The sequence below is a fragment of the Zingiber officinale genome, unplaced genomic scaffold (genome assembly GCF_018446385.1).
Source record: "Zingiber officinale cultivar Zhangliang unplaced genomic scaffold, Zo_v1.1 ctg126, whole genome shotgun sequence".
Lineage (NCBI taxonomy): Eukaryota > Viridiplantae > Streptophyta > Magnoliopsida > Zingiberales > Zingiberaceae > Zingiber > Zingiber officinale.
The window spans coordinates 394,053-406,979 of NW_024589822.1; the positions used below are offsets into that span (position 1 = coordinate 394,053).

Here is a 12,927-nt window from a genome sequence, read left to right on the forward strand (position 1 = left end):
ATGAATTTTCATCAAACAATAAGAGAGAAGAAGCTCTTTGATCTCGTAGAAGATTGTATTTTGCAAGAAGGAACCGAGCAAGAGCTTTTTGAAATAAGTAGTTTGATAAAAATGTCTTAGTTTGAAAGGTGTGGAAAGGCCTACAATGAAGGAAGTTGAGTATAGATTGCAAGACATAAGAAAGACGAGAATGAAAAAGAATATTCCAGAAAGCAAGGAGGAAACAGAATGCTCACTCACCCTTTGATCTTCCTTCTTCAAAATTGGCACACCAAATAAATCAAGAAAATTCCAGAAATTATAGCTTAGAGACTAGATAGAGGACATACCTTTTCTGTTTCAATTTTCAATTGCTACTTCCATTCACCTGCATATAAAATGAGTTGCAGGTTGGCACCTAATTGATTAATCACTATCCCAACTTTCATCACCCTTTTTCTCATCAAGCGCACCTATCTTCTGTCTACTCCCGCTATCGTTGTCTTCTGAATCTTCATTGCTGAGATAATCATAAGGGCCCATTGTTGATTCCACAAAATTGTGTCCGTCCTCATCTTCTGATTCCCCAACCGCATCTTCTGAATCTCCCAAAACATCACCATCTAGGCTGATATCTTCATGTTCTCTCCATCTGGTTTCAACACTAGCTCTATCTCTCAAATATTCCTTTGGGGCAGCCCTGCTTTTTCTCTGTTTTATTTTATTTGTCTCTCTTTCTCGAGTCCCGTCTTTACTATAGGAGTTATGTCTATCAACATCAATTGTAGCACCACTCACTTTGTCATCATAATCCCACTCGTCTTCTGAAGCTGTGGACATGTCATTGTCACTATCCCAATTTTTCCTCTCTGTATTTCCCAATCCAGTAGAAGTACCATTCCAACGCCTTACATGAGCCCTATCCTCATCTTCTGAATTATCACTTCTCCAATTTGGTGCCCTGCTTGACCGACCCATGTCATTTTTTCCCCAATACCTAATTCTTGAAAGTTCCTCTTTCTCTACCGCTTCCTCCTCTTCCCACTCTTTGTCTGCAGCATCTTCAATCTCTCGAATAAAGCGGTCAAGTTCCTCCTGGTCACTGTCCTCAGAAGGTACATCAATAGACTCATCTAGATTATCAACAATTTCTGCTGTGGATGGTTTATCCCCATGGAATATATATGGAGTCCCTTGTTTCTCATCAATAGCCCTAAAAAATGTAGTAGCAATTCTCTGAATGCTAGCCATGGCAATTGGGTCCTCTGGATTGACACCCTTGCGTCTTAGCTCTTGCTCAATTTTTTTGATGTTCAACTTTTGAGATTCAAGAGCCTGCTCAAATCTGGCTTTGAATAGGGCCTACAATATGACAAGACAAAAAAAAGACTCTTGACACCATAGCTACGGTAAAATCAATGGAATGACAGAGATTACACAATAGATCATGTGTAATTTAAGGTAGCATTAGCAGTTTACACATCAATGTTATGAACATTATCCTTCATGACACATAACAAACTACTTTGAAGTAGAATTTATCTGTCAGAAAAAAAAAAAAGTGAAACAGACTAGAGCAAAAAGCAAGGGAACAACTGTGATCATTTAAAAGGATCACTATGCACTAATTTATCCCAATAATAGTGAGAAAAGGCACCCTTTGCAACAAGTGGCGGTTGAAATGGCATGAAAATCTAAAGTGCAAATGCAATGCCTTGACAAGTATGAGAGTTCTTGTATGCTAGTTCAACTCTTCCCATGAACATGAACATGAACATGAACATTCTAGGTAAATCTAGAATTTGAAATAACAAAATTTATGGATATGCACAAAGTAGAACTAAAGAAAACACTTATGGAATTTTTAAACCACGAACTTCTAGTTATAAACATGTAAACAAGTTCACATGAACCCCAAGCATTTGGATTAAAATTCTGTCATGAAATCAGTTGATTTTCACACTTGCAGCATATAGTTAGTGGATGAGACATGATGTACCTTCCTTTTAGTCAGGGTGTTGATTGGTATCAGATTCTTTGGTTGTCTGTAATTTCGTCCACGAAACATAATAATGGTTTTCACATCGTGTATATTAACAACAATGCCGCCACTTAATCTTGCTATCATGGTTGCCATTTCTTTGATTTTTTCCCTAGGAAAATTGTCACAACAAACTTGCACAGTCTCATGAAACTTCCAATGGAGATGCATGTTTTGAACTACTCCTCCAAAGACCCCACGAACTCCAACAGGAACATAATTTCTATTTCTGAAACCTATCTTCTTATAAGCCTGAAGCTGCTCAAGAGTAAGAAGCTCAGGATCATGCCGAGGAGGTGGTAACTCTGGCAATTCATATTTTTTGAGCTTTTGAAGAAGCAATCCCACCTTTTTCTTGGCCTACATAATAATTATATTAGTTAAGTCAGTACAAACAAGCAACTATAGTTTGGAAATTTTAAGTAAAAATTTATGATAAATGTCAAATCCCTTTATACAGAAATACTTATTGGTACTAGAACCACTTATCTACCTAGTAATGATGCAAGGCGAAGAGTATGCAATGTTACTAGTTGAGAAAGGAATGATATTGGAAAAGATGATCAAAATTGTCAATCCTCAAATCAATCAAAGAACATTATAGAGAAAAGGCAGGACAAATCAACAACTGTTTATTGAGAGAATGACCCGCAGAATTTTAGAATCCTAGCTTACTCTACGTAAGTTGTATAGTAGCCTTTCCTCTTCTGTCATTAACTTCTTTCTTTTTTTTTTTGCACGTCTGATCTCTTTTAAAGTTTTTCCTGTTTCTCTTCGCATTCTCTTCTCCACCTTGCTCCGCATGCTTCTTCCTCTTGTTGTCGACATAAATCGATGCCCAGAAGTTGAACCCAACTGGTTGATAGAATTACAGTAAACTTCTCTAGGCAGCACTGAGTGCACATTATTCGGCCACGTTTTCAAGCATGTAATCCCATGTGAATAACACCTGTCAGTAATGTTGGGAATATGCCCGTAAAACAGATATTTATTATTAATTGCTGAATTAAATAAAAGAAGTATTTATTTTATTGTTTGATTGTTTTATGCTTATTTGTATAAAAATGAATATCTGTATAAAATCCATAATATATTGATGTAACTATGATTTTAGTATATAAGATTGTTATATACAAGAGGATTAAAATCATAGATAATATATTTAAAATGTCCATGATTGATTAAAGTATGGATCTTTAATTGGAAATCATGAATGCAGTTTGCTGACATTATGAATATGATAGTCTTATCCGGACAATCAGTGTAATGACACTAAGCAGAGGCATTTTATATAATATGATTATATAGGACAAGGACCAGATGTGATTTAAGTGTCTATGTTTAAGTACTGTTACAAAGACTCGAATCAACATCGCTAAGATGATCATATGTAGATCAATCTAAATCCTGAGTTGTCATAGACTCCTTGTTTGTATTAACAAGTCTCTTGATTTGTTTGTTAAAATCTATTTTAAATAATAGGTGTAACACTTACATTTTGGAGACTCAGTTATACATTCAGCTGGGAATATGATTTATAGATACGGAATCCGTAACTTCCGAAAGGATGCTAAAATGGTTCTCTTGAGTGTTGATTCTAGCACTGAATAGTTTGAGCGCTCTAATTCATAATTAGATTATGAATTAACTATTCACTAGTGAATCAATGGTACTTAAGGTTTTAGATACAAATAGAGAGGTAAAATGGTAATTTCGCCTAGCTCTATTTGTGAACCATGAACGGAGGGTTGATCGACATGTAATGATTATATCAATGGACTGTTCAAATCTTTTGAGTAAATATGTTCCATAATTCTCAAGAGTGCAATTCCGGATTTTAGTGGAATAATTTCGGAATTAATAAATTAGATAATTAGTTAAAGAGCTTTAATTAATTGTATCTAAATTTATTGGAGCTTGAAATTATGGGTCCATGGTCCCCAAACCATCTTCGTATAATCATGATGGATACTCTTAAATAATTAATTTGATTAATTATTTATTCTCACAAAATTTATTAACTAATAAATTGTTTATTATTTTTACTAAAAGAAGATATTCTATTTGTAATTTGATTACGAATAAAATATAAAAGAGAGAGAAATCAAATATTCAGATATTCTATTTGTAATTTGATTACGAATAAAATATAAAAGAGAGAGAAATCAAATATACAGATATTCTATTTGTAATTTGATTACGAATAAAATATAAAAGAGAGAGAAATCAAATATATAGATATTCTATTTGTAATTTGATTATGAATAAAATATAAAAAAAAGAGAAATCAAATATTCAGATATTCTATTTGTAATTTGATTACAAATAAAATATAAAAGAGAGAGAAATCAAATATACAAATATTCTATTTGTAATTTGATTACGAATAAAATATAAAAGAGTGAAATCAAATATTTGGATATTCTATTTGTAATTTGATTACAAATAAAATATATATAAGAGAAAAATCAAGTATTTAGATATTCTATTTGTAATTTAATTACGAATAAAATATAAAAGAGAGAAATCAATATTTGTGAATATTATAAATTTTCTCTCTCACTTTATAATACACGTTCCCATTTTTTCTCTTCCACTTTTGTATACATGTTCCCCTCTTTTCTCTCCCACTCGATAATACAAGTTTCCCTCTTTTTCTCCCATGTTCATAATACATGTTCCCCTCTCTCCTTACTATAATATACATCTCTCTTTCTCTCTCGAAAAGAAATAAAGAATGAAAAAGAGAATTTTTGGTGAAAAATTCTACAGTTCATTTTGTGAGAAAAGTTAAAAGAGTTAGCCCACACTTTTGTCCATCTGTTGATTCGAAGAATTGGAGAGGAAGATCGTGGCATTGGAAGAACTCCGGCAACCTGTGAAGAACTCCGGCGACCTGCAAATCTTAGGCGCGAACTCAAGGTAAAGATTCTATTTTGTAGAATTATAAAGAAAATATTATAATGTTTGCATGTTGAATTATAAGAGATTTTATAATTAAACAGGATCTTTTGTTCGATCTAAACAAAATTGTTTTGTTGTGAAAAATTTTAAAAGGCGTTTAATCTATTTTTCACACCTTCCGTTGCGCATCGAACAGTTAAATACCAACATGTGGTATCAGAGCCAGGTTATTGAAAAACATTATGATATTTTATTTATATGAATGATCACATGATTTGTTCGATATTTGATTGAATGCCATGTATTATATATTTTTTAATGCATGATAGTGATTGGCTAATTTTATGACTCCGTTTGTTTCTGATTTTATTATCAAGATCAGGCTAAAATTATTTTCTTTAATTACCAAAGAGTTTGGATTTTATGGATGGATAATTTTCTAATTCCACCTTACACTTATTAGCCTAAAAGATCCACTGTTCTAGTATAAAATTGTTTTATTTAAACTAGTTGATATATTTAATAGTTTTGATAATTAATGTAATTATCAAAAGTTAAATATTTCGATTACTTCAGTGGACAAAATTGAATTATCCATTTTTAAATATTTAATAGTTTTGATAATTAATATAACTATCAAAAGTGAGATATAGTTTTGATAATTAATATAATCATCAAACCAGAAGGAATATAATTATTTTATTCGAAATAATTAATTTATTTAATAGTTTTGATAATTAATGTAATTATCGAAAGTTAAATAATTGGATTCAAAAGTTGATAAAATTAATTCAATTAGTTAATTTTATAATTTTGATAAAATAGTTCAAGGTCATGAACTATTAATTAGAGGTAATTAAAGATTACAATTTTAACTCAATTCCATATATTATTCAATGATGTTTTATGTTTATAATAGCAATATGTCATTTAGAATTAGATGGGTCTATTCTGTGCATTATAGCATATCGCATGTTGCATGTTGCAAACATCATGTATAATTGTAATTCATAAATTGTTTATGTTACAATTAATTAGAATTATTGAGAATTCTATAGACCTAGGTAATTATGACATAAGATGTCTAATTAATAATATGATTATTAAAATCTAGGATTAGTGGATAATTAGTTATCTAAGAAATTAAATAATGAGTAATTATTGGTCTCCTTCGTTGGTCTAGCACCGTGAGAGTTAGAATGGCGCCTCTTAACGCTTTGATTTCGTTACCCTACGGGTGGTGTCCGTTTTGATTTAATATCAAGGCTAGATCTCTGATGATAGAATTTTTAATGTATTTTAAGTTTGACCCACCCTTACGGCGGCACTCTTGAGTTAAGTCTAAAATTTGAAACGAAGGTTTTTACTCATAAAGATATGAGATCAAAATTGTTGATTATATCTTTGACCAAATTTTTTTTTTCCGGTAGTTAATATGTGTATGAATAAAAGTTATTTTGGTACACATATGTTAATCAAGAAGAGTCTTGGTTTGACTAAGCAAGCAATGTGACCTTCCCAACGATGGCATCATTCTTCGTGGATAGTTGAATTATCGAAGGAATAGTATATGGGATTTTTGATTTTATCCTTGCATTCTTACATCATGTTTACTATTCCTAAATATATACATATGGATATTTTTTTTCAAACAATTTAATCATGCTATTTATTTGAATTCAGCAATAATGTCAATGGGAAATCCAATTATGTCTTTACTCACAAACAATACTTTGACTGGGGAAAACTTTCCTAAGTGGAAAAGCAATATTAATATCGTGTTGGTTAGTGAGAACAATAGGTTTGTTCTTACAGAGGAATGCCCACCGGTACCACCTGCAAATGTCACTCGTGCTGTTAGAGAACTGTATGATCGTTGGATTGCGTCCAACAATAAGGCTAAGGCATATATGCTTGCGAGCATGTCTGATGCACTAAGAAGCAAGATGGAGCCCAAAGAGTGTGCTTTTGAGATCATGGAATCTCTGCAAGAAATGTTTGGGCAACAATCTGAGCAAGCTCGTCATGAGGCCACAAGAAAGTACACAAATGCTAGAATGATTCTTGGCACTCATGTTCGTGATCATGTCATGCAGATGACAAATTATTTTTCTGAGGCTGAGATGCATGGGGCTGTAATTGATGAGGGTACACAAGTGAGCATAATTTTGAATTCGCTCTCTAGTGACTTCATCCCGTTCACCAGCAACTATATTATGAATAAGCTGAATTATGGGATGACTCAGCTGCTGAATGAACTACAAACCTTTGAAGCTATCTTAGGGCTTGTGAAGAACAAGGCTGAAGCAAATATTGTTAATAAACCCAATTCTTCAAAAGGTTTGAAGAGAAAAATGGCTAAAGGTGGTAAATCTGGTGGTAAATTCAAAAAGACAAAGGATGGGTCTAAGAACAACAAAACCAGATGCAAGAAGGCCGAGAAGAAACCTAAAGGAAAATGTTTCCACTGCGGTGTAGATGGACACTGGAAAAGGAACTGTCCAAAATACCTCGCAGAGTTGAAGGAGAAGAAGAAAGGTAAATTTGATTTACTTGTCTTAGAAGCTTGTTTAGTAGAGGATGACTCCTCCTTCTGGATAGTTGATTCAGGAGCCACTAATCATGTTTGTTCTTCTATACAGCTACTTAGTTCTTTAAAGGAGCTTGCAGATGGGGAGTTGACACTTAGAGTTGGCAATGGGGCATTAGTTTCAGTCAAGGCAGTGGGAGTCACCCGTTTAAATTTTAAAAATAAATATTTAGTGTTGAACGATGTTTATTTTATTCCTGGATTTTGTAGGAATTTGATTTCTATTTCAAAATTGCAATTTATCATTAAATACTGAACTATTCAAAGTAGCTTATCCAAAATCTAACAAAAGGCAAAAGCTTGCAAATAGTGATGAAACATATCTATGGCACCTTAGGTTAGGTCATATCAATTTAGATAAGCTAAATAGACTAACAAAGGATGGTCCTTTGAGAGAGTTAATTGTTAACACTCTACCAGTTTGTGAATCTTGTCTAGAAGGGAAAATGACTAAAAGATCTTTCTTTTCGAAGGGCGAAAGGGCCAAAGAACCACTTGAGTTAGTGCATACTGATGTGTGTGGACCATTGAATGTCCACGCACGAGGAGGTTATGAATATTTCGTCACATTTATAGATGATTATTCGAGATATGGATATGTTTACCTAATGCAAAGGAAATCAGAAACTTTTGGAAAGTTTAAGGAGTTTCTAGCTGAAGTTGAAAAGCAATTAGGTAAATCACTAAAAATACTTCGATCAGATCGAGGAGGTGAGTACCTTGATACCGAGTTCAAGAATCACCTAATTGGGAAAGGGATTATATCCCATCTCTCGGCTCCTAGAACTCCGCAACAAAATGGTGGTGCCGAAAGAAGGAATCGAACTTTGTTAGATATGGTTAGATCCATGATGAGTTATGCCTCGCTACCTACATCTTTTTGGGGATACGCTTTACAAATAACGGTCTATATTTTGAATGTGGTACCATCAAAATCAGTCCCTAAGACCCCAATAGAAATGTGGAATGAGCGTAAACCTAGTTTGCGCCATTTTAGAATTTGGGGATGTCCAGCACATGTACTAAAAGGGAAATCTGGGAAATTTGAACCACGAACAGAAGTGTGTTTGTTTGTTGGCTACCCAAAAGGCACGAGAGGAGGTTTGTTTTTTAGCCCACAAGAAAAAAAAGTATTTGTATCAACACATGCTACTTTCCTTGAGAATGACTATATGACAAACTTCAAACCTCGAAGTAAAGTTGTACTCGAGGAATTGCTAAATGATCAGATCATTTCACAACCGATGATTGTTGAAGATAATAGGAAAGAAAAAGAAACCACTATTCCTAATCAGGAAAGTTTGGTACCTAGACGAAGTGGGAGAGTTGTTAGAACTCCTGCCCGCTACAGACAGGACGGTGAAACAAATATTGTTGTAGCCGATACCAATGATGATGATCCATCATCATATCAACATGAAATGAATGATCTTGATAAGGAAAAATGGCAAGAAGCCATGAACCAAGAAATAGAGTCAATGTACTCTAATTCGGTCTGGGAACTTATAGATCCACCTGAAGATGTCGGGCCCATAGGATGTAAATGGATCTTCAAGAAAAAGAGAGGTGTGAATGGAGAAGTAGAGACTTTCAAAGCTAGACTAGTGGCAAAGGGTTATACCCAAAAGGAAGGAGTTGATTATGAAGAAACTTTCTCTCCGGTTGCCATGATAAAGTCTATCCGCATTCTCTTGTCCATTGCCACTTGTCTTGACTATGAGATTTGGCAAATGGATGTCAAGACAGCCTTTTTGAATGGTCATCTTGAAGAAAGCATCTATATGGTGCAACCAGAAGGGTTCGTAGTTAAAGATCATGAGCAAAAAGTTTGCAAGCTACAAAGGTCCATTTACGGACTTAAGCAAGCATCTAGATCATGGAATCTTAGGTTTGATGAGATTATTAAGACCTATGGATTCCAACAAAATATTGATGAACCTTGTGTTTACAAGCTCATCAATGCTAAAAGTGTGGTTTTCTTAGCCCTTTACGTAGATGACATTTTACTCATTGGGAATGATATAAAAGTGTTATCTCATGTAAAGACTTGGTTGACTGAGCAATTCCAAATGAAAGATTTGGGAGAAGCAAGTTATGTTCTTGGGATCCAGATTATTCGGGATAGGAAGAATAAACTCCTAGCATTATCTCAAGCAACTTATATTGATAAGGTGCTCACACGTTTTCGATGCAAAATTCCAAGAAAGGTCTCTTACCAACCCGACATGGAATTACTCTTTCGAAGGCACAATGTCCCAAAACATTGCAAGAGGAAGAGCATATGAGACGTATCCCATATGCATCAGCAGTGGGGAGCCTTATGTATGCTATGTTGTGCACTAGGCCTGATATTTGCTATGCAGTGGGAATGGTTAGTCGGTACCAGTCAAACCCAGGATTAGATCATTGGGTTGCAGTAAAACATATTCTCAAGTACCTGCGAAGAACAAGAAACTATATGCTTGTCTATTCAGGAGGAGTCCTGAACCCCTTGGGATATACTGATTCTGATTTCCAGTCAGATAAGGACTCTCGAAAGTCGACGTCTGGATCAATATTTATTCTTGGTGGAGGAGCAGTTGTTTGGAGAAGCATTAAACAATCCAGCATAGCAGATTCTACCATGGAAGCAGAATATATAGCAGCTTGTGAAGCCGCTAAGGAATCAGTTTGGCTGAAAAAGTTCTACTCTGATCTGGAAATAGTTCCAGATTTGGATAAACCATTAACCCTGTATTGTGACAACAGTGGGGCTGTGGCAAATTCAAAAGAACCACGGAGTCATAAAAGAAGCAAGCACATAGAAAGAAAGTATCATCTCCTTAGGGAGATTGTACGTCGAGGAGATGTCGACGTTATGAAGATAGCGTCGAAAGAGAACCTTGCAGATCCGTTCACCAAGACATTACCTGAAAAAATGTTCATAGGTCACTTAGAGGGAATGGGTCTTAGAGATATGTCTCATTTGTTTTAGGTCAAGTGGGAGTTTGTTGGGAATATGCCCGTAAAACAGATATTTATTATTAATTGTTGAATTAAATAAAAGAAGTATTTATTTTATTGTTTGATTGTTTTATGCTTATTTGTATAAAAATGAATATCTGTATAAAATCCATAATATATTGATGTAACTATGATTTTAGTATATAAGATTGTTATATACAAGAGGATTAAAATCATAGATAATATATTTAAAATGTCCATGATTGATTAAAGTATGGATCTTTAATTGGAAATCATGAATGCAGTTTGCTGACATTATGAATATGATAGTCTTATCCGGACAATCAGTGTAATGACACTAAGCAGAGGCATTTTATATAATATGATTATATAGGACAAGGACCAGATGTGATTTAAGTGTCTATGTTTAAGTACCGTTACAAAGACTCGAATCAACATCGCTAAGATGATCATATGTAGATCAATCTAAATCCTGAGTTGTCATAGACTCCTTGTTTGTATTAACAAGTCTCTTGATTTGTTTGTTAAAACCTATTTTAATTAATAGGTGTAACACTTACATTTTGGAGACTCAGTTATACATTCAGCTGGGAATATGATTTATAGATACGGAATCCGTAACTTCCGAAAGGATGCTAAAATGGTTCTCTTGAGTGTTGATTCTAGCACTGAATAGTTTGAGCGCTCTAATTCATAATTAGATTATGAATTAACTATTCACTAGTGAATCAATAGTACTTAAGGTTTTAGATACAAATAGAGAGGTAAAACGGTAATTTCGCCTAGCTCTATTTGTGAACCATGAACGGAGGGTTGATCGACATGTAATGATTATATCAATGGACTGTTCAAATCTTTTGAGTAAATATGTTCCATAATTCTCAAGAGTTCAATTCCGGATTTTAGTGGAATAATCTCGGAATTAATAAATTAGATAATTAGTTAAAGAGCTTTAATTAATTGTATCTAAATTTATTGGAGCTTGAAATTATGGGTCCATGGTCCCCAAACCATCTTCGTATAATCATGATGGATACTCTTAAATAATTAATTTGATTAATTATTTATTCTCACAAAATTTATTAACTAATAAATTGTTTATTATTTTTACTAAAAGAAGATATTCTAATTGTAATTTGATTACGAATAAAATATAAAAGAGAGAGAAATCAAATATTCAGATATTCTATTTGTAATTTGATTACGAATAAAATATAAAAGAGAGAGAAATCAAATATACAGATATTCTATTTGTAATTTGATTATGAATAAAATATAAAAAAGAGAGAAATCAAATATTCAGATATTCTATTTGTAATTTGATTACAAATAAAATATAAAAGAGAGAGAAATCAAATATACAAATATTCTATTTGTAATTTGATTACGAATAAAATATAAAAGAGTGAAATCAAATATTTGGATATTCTATTTGTAATTTGATTACAAATAAAATATATATAAGAGAAAAATCAAGTATTTAGATATTCTATTTGTAATTTAATTACGAATAAAATATAAAAGAGAGAAATCAATATTTGTGAATATTATAAATTTTCTCTCTCACTTTATAATACACGTCCCATTTTTTCTCTTCCACTTTTGTATACATGTTCCCCTCTTTTCTCTCCCACTGATAATACTCTTTTTCTCCCATGTTCATAATACACGTTCCCTCTCTCCTTACTATAATATACATCTCTCTTTCTCTCTCGAAAAGAAATAAAGAATGAAAAAGAGAATTTTTGGTGAAAAATTCTACAGTTCATTTTGTGAGAAAAGTTAAAAGAGTTAGCCCACACTTTTGTCCATCCGTTGATTCGAAGAATTGGAGAGGAAGATCGTGGCATTGGAAGAACTCCGGCAACCTGTGAAGAACTCCGGCGACCTGCAAATCTTAGGCGCGAACTCAAGGTAAAGATTCTATTTTGTAGAATTATAAAGAAAATATTATAATGTTTGCATGTTGAATTATAAGAGATTTTATAATTAAACAGGATCTTTTGTTCGATCTAAACAAAATTGTTTTGTTGTGAAAAATTTTAAAAGGCGTTTAATCTATTTTTCACACCTTCCGTTGCGCATCGAACAGTTAAATACCAACAAGTAACATATACACAAACTCAGATTTCAGAAATGAGAAAGCCCTGTCAATAGACCCGCTAAATAATAAACAATTTTAAGACCAGTTATTTGCCCACCTCTTTCCGAGAAGTGAAGCACTTTTCCAGCAGTGTCTTTGTAAGTTTCTGAGAGCCCGCATGTTGGAGATGAATATCATTCAACTAAATAAAGGATGAATATTTGTTGGCTTTTCCACAAAGCAAATATCATACACCTAGATAACACCATAGTTAAAGTTCCGAGATCAGAAAATTAAGGACAGAAAGACAATCCTAAATGTTGTTCAAGACTAGGTGCAGCAGATGTTTCCTCTCAAGTATCAAAA

At 33.3% G+C, this 12,927-nt stretch overlaps 1 protein-coding gene across 1 annotated transcript; it reads right to left on the reverse strand.

Annotated features, from left to right (window-relative positions):
* Positions 1-257: 257 nt before the first annotated feature.
* Positions 258-12,927, reverse strand: LOC122035943 (CRM-domain containing factor CFM9, mitochondrial-like). The gene is made up of 4 exons (XM_042595103.1): positions 12,680-12,927; positions 2,696-2,969; positions 1,979-2,380; positions 258-1,341 (listed from the first exon to the last, which is right to left on the reverse strand). Exons 1-4 carry the CDS (start codon positions 12,757-12,759, stop codon positions 406-408), a joined length of 1,692 nt encoding a protein of 563 aa, XP_042451037.1. The 5' UTR covers positions 12,760-12,927; the 3' UTR covers positions 258-405.

What these genes read in the sequence shown, in the direction of transcription:
- LOC122035943 (XM_042595103.1), bottom strand. Translation starts at nt 12,759, where the DNA reads ATGATATTCATCTCCAACATGCGGGCTCTCAGAAACTTACAAAGACAC. An exon ending in TACTATACAACTTACGTAGA is followed by an intron (nt 2,381 to 2,695) that starts GTAAGCTAGGAT and finishes ATTATTATGTAG; the next exon opens with GCCAAGAAAAAGGTGGGATT. An exon ending in ACACCCTGACTAAAAGGAAG is followed by an intron (nt 1,342 to 1,978) that starts GTACATCATGTC and finishes GTCATATTGTAG; the next exon opens with GCCCTATTCAAAGCCAGATT.